The 18,122-nt window shown below is 42.0% G+C and overlaps 1 protein-coding gene and 1 non-coding gene across 2 annotated transcripts in view; both read left to right on the top strand.

The window, feature by feature from the left end:
* The window catches only part of zmat4a (zinc finger, matrin-type 4a), a 128,212-nt gene that overhangs the window by 97,648 nt on the left and 12,442 nt on the right, over positions 1–18,122 (top strand). Inside the window, exon 6 of the mRNA XM_058635366.1 lies at positions 9,278–9,374. Coding sequence (XP_058491349.1) covers positions 9,278–9,374 — 97 coding nt within the window. The remainder of the gene's footprint in view (positions 1–9,277; positions 9,375–18,122) is intronic.
* Positions 1,046–1,117, top strand: trnac-gca (transfer RNA cysteine (anticodon GCA)). The gene has a single exon. It is a non-coding gene; the product is annotated as a tRNA-Cys (tRNA).

The following is an 18,122-nucleotide window of genomic DNA, read 5'->3' as shown; positions in this document are numbered from 1 at the left end:
AATAATGCAAAGTATAGACAGGAGGTGCCGGAAAAACAAATTGATTACAGTGGCTTTCCTCTGGGATCTGAACCCTTTCATAATGTTGTCATCACGTGTTTGCTTTCACCTAAAGGTTTGGTGTGCGGTTCTTTTTTTCTTGACAAGTGAAAGTGTAACAGAGACGTCTGATTGGTGCAGAACAGAGTCGTCCTCCTCCAGATGAGCCGCGGCGCGTCACTGTACTTGACACAGCTCGAGTAACTGTTTGTTTTTCTCTGCTAACATACTGATGTGAGGGAACGTCCCGCTTCTGTCTGCGACTCCGTTTCCTTGTGTTGTGACAAGTTACCTGCGATCATTAAACGCACCGTGTGTGTGTCTGTGTGTGTGTGTGTGTGTGTGTGTGTGTGGAGAAAATAGTGATGGGAAGTGAAACGGAGCCAAAGCAATGATGTGTTTTCCACACTCTGCTGCCCGCGCTGTGGTCAGAGCACATGAAACTCTCTGGAGCTGTAAATCTGAGGTGGTGTGGGCTATAAAAGTGCATTTTTACAAGGATTGATTTGTGTTTTCAGCACTTTTCGGTTTTAGTGCTGGACTCAGAATTCTTAAAAGGATAATTTTTGTGGAGGACTGTTCAGAGAGAGGATGACTTTTACTTCTGGGTGAGATTTAAGACGTAAACTGGACTCGGTGCATGTTCCTGTAGCAGAGATGCCACAATAAGAGCACGTTTTTCATCTTTACTGACTCAAGTTCAGCTTTCTGGACCTGATTCTGGCAGTTTGAGTTAAGTTACACACACACAAACTTTTTCAACCTGCCTAAAGGGTTTCAAGGGACTTTGAGGGCCTGGGGCAAATGTAACCAGGGGTCCCTGAGGTCTGAGCTCAGGGCCCCAGGCAATTGCACTCATCAAATCTCCAACGAGTGAGGTTCAGGTGCAGAGAGGGAGTGGAAGAGGCTTCAAGTCAGGGAGGCATCAACATGATTGTGTTTTATACACACAGTGGTTTCTGCTGTCCAATGAATGCGATGTGCAAGTCAGGTAAGGGGGGTGTATGGGGGTGTAGCTCAGGGGTAGAGCATTTGACTGCAGATCAAGAGGTCCCTGGTTCAAATCCGGGTGCCCCCTTTAATTTGGGAAGTGTGGACCAAGAAGATGAGCATACTGTCTCTTTGAAACCCCCGACATGTCTGGAAATGTGGTCGCCATTGCCGAGTCGAGTAGTGCTAGAATTTCAACTCAATTTTATCTGTATAGTGTGAAATCTCAAGGCTCTGTACAAAGACAACATCAGAGCAGAGAAAACACAACAATTCACACAATAAACAAACACCAGAGGCAACAGTGGAGAGAAAAAAACTCCACTCTCAAAGCTGTGCGGCCATCTGCCTAGACAGGTTGGGGTGAAAGGAAAAAATGAGAATGGCAATGATAGTAATCATGTTTAGATAACTCAAGTTTTAAAAAGTTAGAATTCTAAATAAATGTATTTATCAGTTTATTTCTGTAACTGGGACCTTAATCTGTCTCAGTGTCAGAATTAATGCCGTTTTAAAATCTTCTCAACGAATCATACACAGATGTAATCTATAATGCTGCGGGCCCCAAGATGTCCAGGACCGGCCCTGCTTTTGTTTCTGCTCTATTTACATCTTATTTGATTTCATTTCTAAATTCTCTGGCAAAAGAAAACAAACAAATGTCTAACACACAAATGTTGACAGGATGACTGACCACCGCTGAAAAATAATGTGCATATTCATAAACCTGTATGAAAACCATAGTGCATCCGTCAAATTCTGTTTGTGTTTAAGTTGCTGTCACTAAAAAAAACTCCTGTGATTTACAGCGTTGCATTCAAAAATGTGAAGTTTTGGGGGTTTTTTTCACTCCAAACATCTCCGAGGAGAAAAGACGTCCGAGTTAATCTCAGAAACGGAGATTGTTCCACTTCTCACTGCACGTAATAAACCTCCATTTCTCCACTGAACCCTTTCAGAGTTTTCAGTGAGGCTCTTATACATAGTTAGTGAGTTAAAATCACATAAGCTCCATATGCCAAGAAGCTGCTCGGGGCTGAGAGGAGCTCATGTACCAAAGAAAAAACACTGATTGTAGACACTTAACAAAAGGCTTCACCTCACATCATGTCAATTAGCTTCATCTGGGCGTTCACCGCTGCTTTTCTTCCAGTAAACTTACATTTGTGTCACGCGCACCAGTCTGTTGACAACAACAGCTAACTGAGCTTGTAAGACACTGGATTTTCTCTGTTTGTATCGGGTCATCGCAGAATAATTGAGCAGAACAGCCGCGTAGTTTGAGATATAGATTGTAAAAGTTGGTATAATCTTGTAAAATAGCATCTTGTATTTTTCTGTGATATTGTGTTCTCGTCTCCTATATTGCAGGTTTCTGCTGTGCTCGGCGCCGCTTAAGATGATTGTGATTGATTATAATATTTAAAAAAAAAGAAGCGGGGCCAACTTCAGTGGAGGAGAATTTACCGCCGCGATTGTCTTTGTAGACAATTAACTTAATTGTTGTTGTCTTTAAAGACACTTTATTTGTTATAGGCTCGATAAAAATCACTTCTTTTTGTGCAGACTTCGATATAAAACAGGAATTACTTTTCCTCTTTGGATGAATTGGCAATATGCGCTCATACACCACTGAAAATGGAGCCCAGTTGAACGCCAGGCTTTCAGAGGAACGGTCCATTATACTTCACGTATGCTCTGCGTCTGCTGCATGTGAAGATGATCTCAGGCCAGACACATTCACAAAGTGGCTCTCGTGGTGATGCAGCTCCTCTCATGTGCAGGGAGAACACTCTTCATGTGGAGAGACACAGGATGTTGCCACGGTGAAAGCTGTTTGAAAAGGGTGTGAAAGTGCTGATCCTCGATCCATCTCTGACTCTGCTGCAACACCTGCACTTACTTTATTACTGCTGTTGATGGCTTTGTCCTTAACTCTTAAAGGCGACATAGAATGCTTGTATCACACATATATGTTAGTTATGGAGGTCTACTTACATATAATAACTTGTTTTCATGATTAAAAACCTCCTAATCGCTGCAAACGAGCCGATCAAAATATCTCCTCACTGACGCTCTCGTCAGCCACGCTGTTTCAGACCAAACAGTTGCTGTGATTGGCCAGCCAACGAGAGCTTTACAACTGTCCTGTGATTGGCCAGGTACCTGGAAGTGACGTAATAGATAGGCCAGCTCTCAGATACACAGCTCCCCCTCTGGCACGGTGGATGCTCTGCATCTCAGCAGCTACAACGAGACTAGTTCTTCTTCTTCTTCTGCGGTTGAATGTACGCAACCGGATGTGCCCGGACTAGTGCCCGCACCGGGAGGCGCTACGGTGGTGAGGATTTCTGATGACGACATCAAATTAAGGAAGTGTCGATCCGCTTCGCAGAGCCCAGGAAAACAATACAACACTATTTTCTCAGCAGTGGCTGAACTGTTTGTTCTGAAACTTTAGGGTTTCATAAACGAGGTAATGACGCAGATACACACACAAACGCAGCGTTAATTGGAGCTTCCGGTCTATGTCACCTTCAAAGATCCAGGTTATCGGAGGTTTGAATATATGTTGTTTGTGTACGTGTTTGTTGCCTCGCATTATGGTGGCGACCGTCTTCTACAGAAGCCCCAAAGGACAAAGCAGCAGCAGAGTTTGTGTTTTGCAGTCGGAAGTGGAAACTTGTGACAAAAACAGAGAAGAAAGACACCTTGTCTGGTATGTGAAGGCCACCGTAGTTCCCTCACATGGAGAGTTGAGGAGTTGGTTTGGTCACTACCGTCATGTGACCTGAGAGTAGCTCACTGACAACAATGAGCATGTTCTGCAAGGTTTTACAGAAGGTTTGCCTTTGAAAAACATCCGTCATTTAAATTTAAAACACTGCAAACGCTCTGGAGTGCTTTTACTTTGAAATAAGAACAGGAAGTGTAATCGATGGGTTTTCACTTAGAAATTGTGGTGACCGGTTGTTTTCACTGTCTGTTAGAAATAGGTGAAACTTCTCTATCCATCAAAGCAACCAAAATGATTCAATCCCCACTGGAAATGATAGGTTTATTGGCAAAATATACACAAATGACACAAGAACAGTTAAAACAGTTAAATTAAACAAGGATTACAAGGATTTTGTCCAAATTTAACACTAAATCCTACATTTAATGACTGTAAATGAACCTAAAATGCAATGGGGGTTGAATAGTTCTGAATGCAACTGTACATATGTATGTATATGTATATATATGTGTATATATATATATATATATATATATATATATATACATATATGTATTGTGTTTGATTTTGTCCGCTCTCACAGCAAAACACTAAATTTAAACCTGCCAAACAACCCCAAAGACAAATTGTGATTCTCCAGACTCCTTCACAGCTGTAATCAGAGCTGCTCCTCTGGCGGATGTGATTTAAAACGTGTCTCTCTCTCTCTCTCTCTCTCTCTCTCTCACTCTTCCTTCCGGTTTCCTCGCCATTTTTTTTTCCTCCTGCAGATTCTTGAAGTTGCAATTTCCGAGCTGTTGCTCTCGTCTTGCCCGCAGTGGTAATTCAACACTCCCCCTGACCCTGAAATAGAACTATTATTGCCTTAATAGCAGGCTCGGAGGCGAGTAAATTACAGTGAGCTGATTAACGTCCTCTTCACAAGGAAACAAAGAGCAGAGCATGTCCCGGTGCACACTAAGTGTTCAATTTAAACACGAGATCGCTCGAGCAGAATCTCCACTAACTGCACATTTTCCATATTTTATTTTATTCTTTTTTTTCAACTTTTGAGTGATGATTTCATTCCGCGGCTCCATTTCACACAGTAATTCATTATAATGTCCCCCGCTGTTGCAACAATTTATTTCATTTGGATTCAGATTCAGCATATGCTCTGTTCAGCCCCGGCGCTCGGGCGACAGTCGGAGAGGGAATGAAGTAAACCTGCACCATCTGAGCGGGGCAGATGGCTGCTGGTTAATTTAGCGTGAACTCTGGACCCGCACCACCTTTTTCCTCGCACACAAACAGGCCACACGGAGGGCTGAGCTGCTGATCAGTCACTGTGCCACCGTGTTCCCTCCCAGCGGCTCAGGCAATAGGTCTCAATTAGCCGAGAGGACGACCGCAGATTTACTGCGGAGCAAATGAAATAACTCAACTCGGCGGGGCGACGAGAGAAACGCCAATCTGTGTGAGACACGGAGCAGCTCACAGTGACCGTGTCCTCGTAGTTTACTGAGTCGGAGACTTGAGTCGGCCAAGAGCGGGAAAAACTAGAGAAGTGAGTCCCAAAAATGTAAAGGTTTTACATCAGATTTATGGTGTAACATCAACTCCAACAACAAACAGCAGAGGGCTGAGAGATCAAAGATACACCAGCTCCTTCTAAATCGAATCCTGGTTCCTTTGCTCGGAAAGTCCAGTTCATTTGTGTAAGTGAACTCTGGTCCGCCTAAAGACGTAGGTCTCGGTCCACTTCAAGTGAACCAAATGCATTTACCAACAGATGAGCCAGTTTTCTTGTTCCTCGTTTGTCTCGTCTTCTCCTTCAGTCATTCTTGATGCAGCGCCGCCTCAGGCGAGGAGGGGAATATGTTTGGTTCATTTCACTCGAGTGTGAAAGCAAACTTGGAGCGGCTGAATGTTGCGACCCCCGATCGCACCGAGTCTAGCGGAGACAAGGTGTAAACGACCGAAGTCAAAGAAGTGAAGCCACTCAGACCTCAAACCTCTTAACTGAGTTAGAACTCGATCTTTTAAACGGAAAAAAGCACAAACTTTCTTGGTCAAAAGTGAAAGTGAAATAATATGCAGCAGCAACAACAACAGTGTATAAAGAAAAAGGTTATAATAGCAAAAAACACCAAATAAACACAGATATAATAACAACAGCCAAACAAAGTAAACAAACACACAAAGTTCAGATGGTAATTATCCATTTGTGTTATTTGGATTATTTTAAAAAAATTTTTAATTTACACACATAATTTTGTGTCACTCAGTGATTCTGAGATCAGTGGAAGTATTTCTCTTGAATACGCTGCAGCTCCACAACTCATTCCTGATTCACACTAACAGCATTCCAACTGGTCCCAAATAAATGACACCGCAGGATGATTATTTTTCTCCCGCGTCTTCGTCTGCGTTCGGAGCAAAGTTAACCAAAACAAACGACTTTTACATGAGTCACCGGCGACGCCTAGGAAGGCAGGAAGTAAATGTGATGGAGGGGAAGCACCGCAGAGCCATCGCTCATGCAGGGCAGCACTGGGTGGGAAGAGCCGCAGGTGGCTGGCAGTGATGGATACCTGGGGCTGCTGGGTAATCTTTCACCCTTTCAAAAAGTGTTTGAGAAGCAGGCTGTCAAATGGCCGCTGCAGAGCCAGAACCCCCCCGTCCCCCCCGCCCCCCCGCCAGCCTGCTGCGGAACTTAAATGTCAGCCCGTGACCGCGTCTGGGGACGAGTGTGCAAAATTGAAATCTCAGTGGTGGCGACAGGTGGACTGACAGAGCGGTTATTGTACGTTTGATGAGGAGGGAAGTGAAAGAGAGAGATTTCCCCTCCACCCAAACTCACACAACAGCTGACATCAACCCTTAAGAAGCATAATACACAACCTTTAGTGATTTTTTTGTTGTTATTGGTGTTATTCTGCCTTTTATTTTAACATTATTTGTTAGCTGTGTCTTCCATCTAAAAAGGGTTTGGGAGCATTTGTGCGTATACAGCAGCAGAGCAGAGGTGGGTGGGGACAAGAATTAAAAAAAAAATTCTGTGTGCAGTATGTGGAAATCACCAGGCAACATAGCACATGTCCTGCTCTCTTCACTTTCCTGGCATTAATTGACCATTGATGAACTCCATCCCTTATTACTGCACTGACAAAGGTGGTTCTGCACCGAAATCCCAATTTGTTCAACACATGTCTATGTTTTATTGTACTAGAATAAGTACTTAAACTAAATATTAAATGATATATATGAAATTGTTTTGACAGGAAGTAGCAGCAGTTATTTTGCACTTACTGTACGTGGTATAAAATGGGTTTCCAGTATGAATCGGGTCAATTCATGATGTCATCAACTGGGGACACATTATGTGACGCGATGACTGCTTTCATCGAAAGAGAAAAACAACCAGCCAGACATTTGTTTGTATTCAAACATTACACACTACAATATCACCTGCGTCTGGACTGAAAAATGAAAATAAAAACACTCTCAGCAGCTCGTGCTGTGCGGTGCCACAGTGATTTTGAATAAACGCTCATGTACGGGAGGAATTTGATTGAAGAGAATATGGAAATGTGATTCAATGAGTGCGGGGTGACATTTATTCTCTCTTGGCCTTTTGCTGCGAGGCATATTTATGGAGGGGGTTTAACTCAATTGTAAGAGCGGGGCAATCAAGGCGAGCGTTACTCACACCACACTAAGATTAGTACGACATGACAGCGATTACGCAGGTTGCTCATAATTTGCAGCAGCATTCACGGCGCTGCCGTCATCAGCGACGCTCAAGGACGCGGGTGACAAATAATTTTAAATTCGGAGGCGACTTATTACATTTTTTTGGGTGTTGACAAATACATCATGACACCTCAATGTCACCCACTCACAGAGCAGATTCACACATTCATGCAGCACCTTTTCAGTCACGAACATCAGAACCGTTTAAATTCTTGGAAGTATCCTTTTTAATTATTATTATTTTTTTATTTTTTATTTATTTTTATTTTTTTTGGATATTTTTTTATTTTAGATACTTTTTTATTATTATTATTATTATTTTAGATATTTTTTTAAGTATCTTGGCATTGGTAGATAACTTGTGGAGAATTGTTCTGTTTAGTACGGTATGTATTATTTCTGTAAGGAATAGAACCAAAATAACTGGCCCTAACGTTCCATTTTTGGCACCCGTCCATGGGGGGACCAATGTAAAATGTTACCCAGTGTCGTTCCACGCTGGTGGAATAACTTAGCGAGCGCTACCAGAACAGGGGCGTCCCTGCCTATCTTCAAGAAGCTCTTGAGAACCCAGCTCTTCCAAGACTTCTTCTATGTAGCTTATTCCTCTCTTGTACGTCGCTTACTTAAATGTAAATGAACACAAGTATCAGGAAAAAGTAGACATGTGAAAACAATGGGCCTTAGAAACTTCACATTTTCACTCATCTCAGTATGAAAAATGGTTTATATTTATATAGCATCCTTTTCTAGTCTTGATGACACAGTTTTAGTGCAGGTAAAACAGTGTGTGACTGTCTATGCTGCCTTTTGGCCAGGTCGTCAATGTAAATGAGAATTGGTTCTCAATCGACATACCTGGTTAAATAAAGGTCAAATAAAATAAAATAAAACGTTTTTTACCCACTCATACTGCAGAAATGTAGTGTTTCTGCTAATCAAACATCTATCCTAACCGTTCACACAAGTGTCTTACCCAGAGACACATAAACTAATGCAGGCAGGGATCCATCCCATAACCATCCAGTTAAAAGATGATCCATTCATCCACCTCCGCCCCTTCTTACTTACTTGCCATAGCAAACCTGCTGTGTGGAGCCACATGAAGCCCCTGCTTCACAAAATGAAAGTATTGTGTTGTTCTGTTTTATCCGAGTTTAGAAGGACCAGGATGTAGAATATATAATTGAAGTTATAGGTGATTGTATAACACTATAGCAGAAGACAGTATTGTATCTCTGTGGAATATTATTTTATCACAATAATCACCTTATTAAGTGGCCAAACCAGACTGTTTACTTTCACCGGCCGACGCAGTGCGATGATGGATGGTGCAGTGATGCAGACGAAGTTGAGACAGGTGATTTTTTTGTTTTTATTATTATTATTATTATTATTATGATTTCTCCTTTCTCATGAAAAAAGGTCAAACACAGGGTGCAGCAGCTGTCACACTCGGCTGTGAAATGTTTTTCTCTGGGACTGGAAATGCATGAAATTTCATTGTCTGCACAGCTCCAAATGATTTTCGCCTCCCCATCACCAGCTGAGCCAATCTCACAAACACACACACACACACACACACACAAGTAAATAAATAAATGATACTGCACAGCACTCAAATGTATCTGCATGATGCACTGGGGCTGTCCAGCTATGGTGGAGGATTATTTCCTTATTTTGTTTTCACTATAATGAAAACTATTATTTTCTCAAGTTTCCATTCATTGTTTTAAGAATGATTAATGAAATAGTTTTGTTTCTGTGTGATTCCAGGTCTGAAGCGGAGCTACACCTGTGAACTGTGCAGCGTCACACTCAACTCGGTGGCACAGTATCATGCACACCTGCAGGGCTCAAAGCACCAAAACAAGTGAGTCTTCTAATTTCTACTTTTAATCAGTGGAGTACTGTGGTCTACTGTAGTGAGTATACTGTCATTTATCCCCCACACACACTGAAGAACAATAAGGAACATCATGAAAAAGTCATAAAGAGCAATCTTGGCGCACTTAGCACTTAGTTTGCTACGTGTCAAGCGGTCGTGACAACAGTAACAAACACAGGCGTTAAGTACAACGTCCCACGGAGCAGTTCTGTAAGAGGGTTGCCAAAGTGGATGAACAATGAGCAATGGAGATGGTTGATCAAGAGCACCTCAGTCCTTGTCCTGGTGGGGACTCAAACCAGCAACCCTCCAGTTACAAAACAAATTCCCTATCCGCTTTTCCCAAGTACAGCATCTCCTGCTTTTGCCAAACATGTTTAAACTCTTAATATCTGCTGACTTTTTGGCTGAAGTTGGAGTAATGTTAGCATCAGGCTAACATCCTAGAGTTGCAGCAGTGTTTTTTTCTGCTGACTCATTGTCCTCTAAAGTAAATGAAGGGATGTAGATTTAGGGTCAGGCTGTTAAAAAAATGTCTCTTGCTTTTGTTCTCCTGCTTATAACTGTGATAAATTAGCGTGCACTGCTGTTAGCATCAGGCTAACATCTTGTAGTTGCAGCAGTGTTTTTGTTTTTCTGCTGACTCATCATCATCATCTAAAGTAAATGTAGATTCAGGGTCAGGCTGTTTAAAAACATCGAAAAAGTGTCCCTCACTTTTGTTCTGTTGCTTATAACTGTGATGCATTAGCACGCACAGCTAGCAAAGCTCTACGTTCTGAGCTTTTCAAGCTCCGTCCACAAAAACAGAGCCCATATAATCAATTTTATTATGTTTAATTGGGACCCGAGCACAAAGTGCTGAGGACCCTATTTAAACTGAAGGAGTTATTATTATTTTTAGTCTTGTTTTTCCACTAAATAAGTTGCGTTTTTGAAGGCCTGAACATACCCAAAGAAAGCGAGGTACTTCTGCGACCCCATCAAGTGGGAGGGGCTTACGGAAATGTAAAATCCGCTTTCATCAAGTGACTTTTTGTCGCGTTTCACGCACATGAACGAAAGTTGGTACACATATTAATCATGTCAGGGCGGTCCAAACAGTCAATAACGACTTTGCCTTAAGTCCGCCATATTGGGTTGAACAGCCATTTTGTGTTGATTTTGCACCAGTGGTATTTGAACAAACTTGTCATAGTTAGATTTGTCATGAAAATGACGGATGTTCTTACCTTATATTTGCAAGAACACATTTCTTAAGTGCAGGTTCTGTCAAAAAGTGTTGATATGTATCCTTGTGCCATCCTTGACACAACATATGCAGTTTTTTTGGGCTATCTCAAATTCTCCTGCTGCTCTCCTGTAACTCACATACAGTTCATTGTTCACTCCATGCATAAATGATGAGTGTATTGTAATGCTGAGACAGAAGTTTGAAGTTGAACTTGCTCAGGGCGTCCGTCCACGTTTTCCTTTTCTTTTAAGGGAAACTCTCTAATTGCTCTCACAGTGGAGATAACTGGTGAGCTGTGGTGCCCACAGGAGCGCGATCTCACACTGAGAATCAACACGCTTTTACAACACAAAGAGACTTCCTGCTGGAACTCATCCACCTGCAGGCAGCGGTCTCCAAACAAGCCACAAAACAAAAGCTCATTTGGAAGAAACCTGCGCAGCAGCTAGGTCGTCGCGGCGGGCGTCTTAAACAGTGGATGAAGCTTCTGAAAAATGAATGTACCATGAAACAAAGCTGAAGTGTTTCCAAACAAATGACACTGGAGTGAACAAATGGCACTGATGTGACCATGGTACACACCAAAACCTGGTACCAATGAGGCAGAACCTCATTCTGAGGAACTAGTTTAGGACGAGGATTTGAAATGTGGTTAGGGTTAAAGTTAGGGTTAGACATTATCTGGTTATGGTTGAGGTTAGGAATAAGACTTTGTTTAGGCTGTCTGAATCCTCAGAAGAAAAGTAAGTGTAACCAATTTACTTCAACCACACAAAGTCACTTTTAACAGTTTAAAACAGGGGTGTCAAACATACGGCACACGGGCCAGAACCAGCCCACCACTGGGTCCAATATGGCCCCCAGGATGAATTTGTTAAATGTTGTATTTTTCAGTTACAGATAGGTGAAACTTGTTATATGAAGACATGAAATATTTCAGTTTTGTATTTTGGTCTGTTGCGCTACCTATTGCCAGCCCATCAGTGACAGAGCTTGTAGCAGTTCAACACACGTGATGCGAGCAGCTAGCAGAGCGAGCAGCTAGCTGTTAAGCTAAATACCGAACAATATTGAACCTAAAAAGCCTCAACAACTCTCAAAAACACCTCGATCAAAAAAGAAAGGGTCTGTAGTGAGGATATGTTAAAATATAAATATTGTTGAAAATGCACTAACCCTTCTCAAGAAATTTCAGTTTCAGTTTATAAAGTGTTTTGGGAAAAATATTAAATAAAAAGTAGAATAAAAACAGACAAAAAGCCTTTGCTGGACTGTTTGATTTGTCCTTTCTGGACTACATGACAAAAGACCTGATCCCGGTGAAATATAAAGGGCTCATTTTACTGTCACAAAAACACAACGGTCCTTCATTTTTAGGGGATAATGAACGTAAAACTTGGAGAGATTTTGTCGCAATGTTTGACAGGGATCATTAGCTATTCCCCCGTTAAACCACAACTTTTTATATTTTCATATTTCACGTTATGTTCGCTGGCATTTCGCTGTCTTCCCCAACTGTCCTCTAATAATGACTGAGCTGCTGGCGGCAGGTGATTACGATTACACCAGGCACCTCATGAAACACAAATACAGCTGTCCCTTAATGTGAGGCAGTGCAGCATGTCTGACATTTCAGCTGCTCCTAATGGAACTGCAGCACTGGCAGGTCAGATAGAAATGTGACTAAAAGTGTAGCTCACTGACTTAGAACACGCTTAACGTCACGCTTCGGAAGAAACAATATGCAATATCATACGATAACAATATGTATCGTTAAGCACTACCACTATCAGTATTTGGTAAAATCAGTCAACCTAATTAAAACAATAATCATCCCTAGCTATTAATGGTCTGATACTAAAACTGTAATGAATACATGAAAATCTTAGTTTAGTCCTGGTTCTGTGTGTAAGAAGAGAAAGAGGGAAACTGTAGCTTTCTGGACGATTAATATCCTTCAAACCCAGAAAATGTTAATAGTTTTTGCCTCTTCACTGTTTATTTTTCATATATATTACTCGACCAAAAGCCGTCTCGACCGTTAACTTTGTGGGTGTTTCTGTGTGGTGCTCTGGGCAGTGGGTGTGAACTGATGGGGCTTACATGGTGCATGTCCAGAGGATTAATTCCCTCTGTTGGCCACGGCCGTGCACATCCACAGGGTCGCAGACATCATGAGATGTGACCACGGTCACGGATGCCTGCGCCATCAACTCAGAGCTGCTGAGTCTCCGTGCAAATCTCTACATACTGTTGCACACATACAGATAAACCAACCTTGAGCAGCCTCCAAACTAAAGAGCTTGATTTCTCCACATAGCCCAAAGCGCTGCCTCGGGGTCTATTAAGGTCATCTGCTTAATGCCGTTTTACACGGGAAAGATAAAGGTTTATCTGCCTTGCAAATTTCCACCGAGGTATGGAGGATAAAACACTTTATGTGTCTGGTGTCCTTTAACATTTTTACATGACTGAAGGTAATAAGAGGCCATTTGTGGCCAAAAAGTCACGGTTTTAAAAATGTGGCATTTTCACAAAGGTTTGATTCACATTATCAGGAGAAATTGTCACGGCGTAGTCGAACAGTGTTATAATAAGATTCTTTGGACAAATCAATAGCTTGAGAAGACGGCTTAGCACTAATCAGTATTTTATATGAAAGGCAGGATAAGCAACATTGGGTTATCCGCCGCCACTTTTTCATGTCGCACTCGCGTCCCTTGGTAGGAAGAGGCCGAGGAGTGATTACATTATCTGATTTGAGATGTAACAGCTGATGTTTGCTCATGTTTTATTCATAAACTGCTCCAAGAAAGAGGATTAGTGCACAGTTAGCATGAATGCTCCCAACGGAAAATCGCCGTTTCCAGTTCAGACGCCTTCCATCTCGCTGATCCTCACCCTGGAGTCATATTTGTGTTTGTCCCTCCTGTGAAGATTCTCTGTCGAACAATCAATTTGCTCCAGTGTGTCTCGTGGTGTGTTTCCACCGAGTGGAACGGTCCGGTTTAGTACGGTCCATTTTCTTGGCGTTTCCATGAGGAATGGCACCGAAATAACCCGTCCCCAATGGCTCCATTTTTCGTTACCCTTCCCTTGGGGTACCAGAGTGTGTCGTGTGTTGTGTGTCTGATTGTGTCACGCTGGTGTAAACAGTGTCGTATTGAAGGATAACAATGGGTAACTAAAGTTCACGAGCTGCACATGAGCTTCATTTGCTCAGATGAACCATGAGACCAATACAGAGGTGAGGAAATTCAATTCTGACTCCGGAAGAGCACAAATTAGCAGCTCATGACAGGTGTACTAATGAGAAGTGTGATCGATCCACTAACGAGCCGACAACATGTGTACAACAAGCCCGATGGTCAAACCATGTGATTTGCTGCTGGCAGACTCTAACCTAATGGACTCGGTCTTAAGATTTACTGCTTTGATTTGGCTTTATTACATATCCACCTCTCACACACACACACACACACACACACTTTTATTTGTGTTCTGCTGTGCTCTTACCTCCTCACTTTCCAAACCCGGTGGAGATTCTCTCCTTTCACATTCAAAGTGCGACACAGGAAACCAGGAGATGCTCTGATCGGTCAGAGTTCAGTATGTGGGAGAAGGAGAGGGAACACATTTGACCTCCAGCTGATGGAAACGGCTTTAGATCTCTCTGTGGGTCTGGTCTTTTTCACCTATTGATGAGACCGAGTAAACAGTAGAAGGCAAACACTGACAAATCAATCTGTGTTTCCTGTGCAAGTCCTTAAATATTCTTCTCTAGATATGTTAATAAAAAGCAGGTGAAGGTAAATGTCACAAGCTTCTGGAGGTGCACACGACATTTTCCAACATTTGTGGAGAGCCACTCTGCATTTCCACACGTACATGTACATGTTGGTGGTTCACTTTATATTAAAACGATGGTTCCATGCACTCAATCCCCAGATTCCATGTGGTAGCAGCAGTTTCTCACCAGGACTTCCCTGTTTTAGATGGATGGATAGACTTGGAGTGCAGAGTTGTTAAAGTGTGGGTGCCAACCGACCTGCAAGTTTTCTTCTTGGTTTGTTTTGACCAAGAAAACATTGTAGCACTGACTGGACTGGATTGTGTTGTGCTACAGGAAGCATGTACAGTCTGCATGGACTCAAACAGGAGGAGGTGCATGACCTTCTATGGAAGGATCATAGACCATATATTTAAAAAAAAAAATGGATGGATGGAGTCATGGAAAACAATCGTCTATACTTCATAACTTTGATTTATAACATCAGTGATCTTTTTCCTGACGAGTTAATGGACTCAATCTGGTCTTTTTCGATAGAAAGTGATGCCAATTTTGTAAAAATGTTTTCCTCTTTGCAAAACATCAATATGCTTCTAGAGGTTTCAAAACAGGGATTCAGATTGGTTGGTTGGTTGGTTGGCTGGTTGGTTGGTTGGTTGGTTGATTGGTAGGTAGGTTGGTTTATGGTTGGCTGGATGGATGGATGGTTGGTTTGTTGGATGGTTGGTTGGTTGGATGGATGGTAGGTTGGATGGATGGATGGTTAGTTGGCTGGTTGGTTGGATGGTTGGTTGGTTGGTTGATTGGTAGGTAGGTAGACAGGTACACAGACAGTTGGCTCCATCATTTCCACTGTTTTTTGATGCACTACTTCTTGAATTCTCTATTGAGACCGTGTGGAAGTTTCATTTTTATTATTATTTATTTACCTCTGCATTATTCACACTGTGTTTCTTTGCCTTAAGAGTTTACTCCCCCGGTTGAATATTATACATTCACAAAGTGCCAGCAAAAAAAGTGAAACTAACTTTCCACCCCTACACATGTTTTTTTGCTTCATATACCCCATTCTCATCCATAATGCAAATGGATAGTGTTTTTTTTCCCGAGGCAGTGCTCGTGGATATATATATATATATCACATCTGCTTCATTCATGGATGTATAAGGAAGGAGAGCGAGACATGACTTGGCAGAAAGACATTTTCTTTATACCCTATTATACCAAAAAAAATCCCCTGCAGCCTGGAAGAGTTTTCCCTCAATGGACCACGATTGTCAAAGATATGCCGAGAGTTTTGTGAAGGGAGCCGACAGAGCAAGTTACTTTTGCTTTTTAAGCTGTAAACAACTTATTTTTGGGTGGTTTCACAAGCAAGTTTCCATTTTGCACTCTTTCAGATTATATTCCCCCTTCTCTCTAACAATGTTGAGCTACAGGCAAAGGTAGCTGCTAACCTTCCATGCACAAGAATGTATTGAATGGGTTGGTGGTTGTCTAAATCAAAATCCCTGCATTATTCCAAAAAAACAAAATAAAGCAAAGTGCATGAGGATTTTAAAGCTGAAAAAAGCAGTTTTAAATGTGTCATTAAGTTCAAATGGATTCCACAGTGTACTGTAATGGCCAAAACACCAGCATTCGTGTTCATATCGATTCTCTATAAGTCTTGTTTTCACGACGTCAGCCGTTCACAAACTAAAGAATTTGGCAGCCCCGTTTCTTTGACTCGGTGCCACCGAAAACCTTCAATAACGACTCTGAACAACACATTTAGACGAGTTTATTTCAGAGAGGGACAGATTCTGCCGACTGCAGCTTTGAAAAACGTTGATGTGATGATTTTGTGAGAATGACATGAATACAACACTCATTTCCGTATATGATCATACTGCCCCCCCCCCCCCCTCCTTTCCCCCCAGTTATCCCTTTATGCATTTTTAATCCGTCCATTTAAACACGTGTACGAGACGAACTGCTCGTTAATTTGAACATTCCTCCGTGTAGACATGGTGGCCATCAATAGGTCAACTGGAGCTGACAGTGTAATTATTGTTCCATCACCTCTTCCCTGGGTAGCCATCCATCACGGCGGTAGCCATCACGTGCAAACTGGAGACTGATTAGCCACGTATGCCCCCTCTCTGCTGAAGCGTGTGAATCTGAGGCCGAGCGTTTGACACGGTGTGTTGGTGATAATGAACCGCGAGAGGATAACGGTTTAATATTCTTTCAAGTCCGACTTCACCCGTGTGGAAAAGCTACGTGACTGTAAATGTGTTGTTTTCCTCACCGTCGAGTTGCTTTCATGTCCTCCGGGGTCTTATGGAAACTAAGACGCTTGACTGTTTCGCATCAGCTATGCATTAGTGAAAATAAGCTTCAGCCTTGACTCTACAGGATTTTTATATTTTTATTATATTATAAATGTAACTTTACATTAGACTTTTATTCTTTATTCCGTTCCGTTTGCACAGTTTCCACAGAGCTCCCTTCTCATTTCACTGCATTTTTTAATCTCTGACAAAAACCCCTGAATCCTTGAAGTCCTTCATTTCTGGATAAAAGCAGAAAAAGAAAGAGTTGATAGTGGAGTTTCTTGCCATCTCAAAGTTATTAAAAACTAAGATATTGGCGTTGTCACTCCCACAGACACTGTAAAGAATCGCGCACTTCATTTGTGACAGATTATTTCAATAAATATCGCCATCTCTGAAACTCTCTACCAATATTCACACATTTTTAAGTGTCTTTGTTGTCTGACTCTCCTTTAGACTCACTGGCCACTTTATTAGGTACACCTGACACCTGATAACATGGCAGGAGTGGCACTCAGTGTAGTTTTCTCCTGCTGTGTTTCTTTGCCCAGAAAACTGCCACTAACTGGATATTTTCTCATTTTTTGACCATTATTTTTGTGCAGGAAAATCCCAGTGGATAAGCAGTTTCTGCACAACAACCAAGTCACGTTCAAAGTCACTAAAATCACCTGTCCTCCTCAATCTGACCCTCTGTACATGTCAACCATGTCCGTCTACATGTATTGATTTGCTGCCACGTCACTGTTTACATTAACAAGCTTTCAAACTGGTGTACCTAATAAAGTGGCTGGTTAGTGTATATCCGCCCGCTCTTTTTTAACTGCCACCAGATTATGCCAAGATGGAAAGGGGAACCTATAGGTGCAGTATTCAAATTGTTTGTTCTTCTTTTGACTCTTCTATATTCAGCAAAGATTCCAACACGCATAAATGTTGGACACAAAGCTTTAGAAGTTACTCTTGATGGTGCCGTGTGCCGGCTTCCTGCAACAGTGCGAGGGAAATTACCGGGATAGCCACGCGTTGGCTGTTGACGTGCAACTTCTCAGCCTTCAGAAATCATTGGAATTTCTCCGATAGCACAAACCGTTGTGAAATTACGGCAATGCAAAGTGTGTTTTCTGGGATGCGCTCGGTGTTAAAGGGTTAAAAGTGACTTGTGTGAAACTGTACTTTAAGATAAAATGCTTGTCTGTTATTAATATAACTAAATACAGAGGCAGATCACTAGTCATGTGTGTTTCAAATTTCCTGCTTAGCTTTCATGTGTTAAATCACCAGAGAGATGATAGAGTCGTGCATGTGCAGGGGTTCTTTGTCTCCATGACTGCAGCGGCAGCTTCTGCTGCTCGTTTCATCCAGGTTAAATCCAACCATTGACACGAGCT

This window comes from Solea solea, chromosome 8, assembly GCF_958295425.1.
Source record: "Solea solea chromosome 8, fSolSol10.1, whole genome shotgun sequence".
Classification (NCBI taxonomy): domain Eukaryota; kingdom Metazoa; phylum Chordata; class Actinopteri; order Pleuronectiformes; family Soleidae; genus Solea; species Solea solea.
This window is presented reverse-complemented; position numbering and strand designations above follow the sequence as displayed.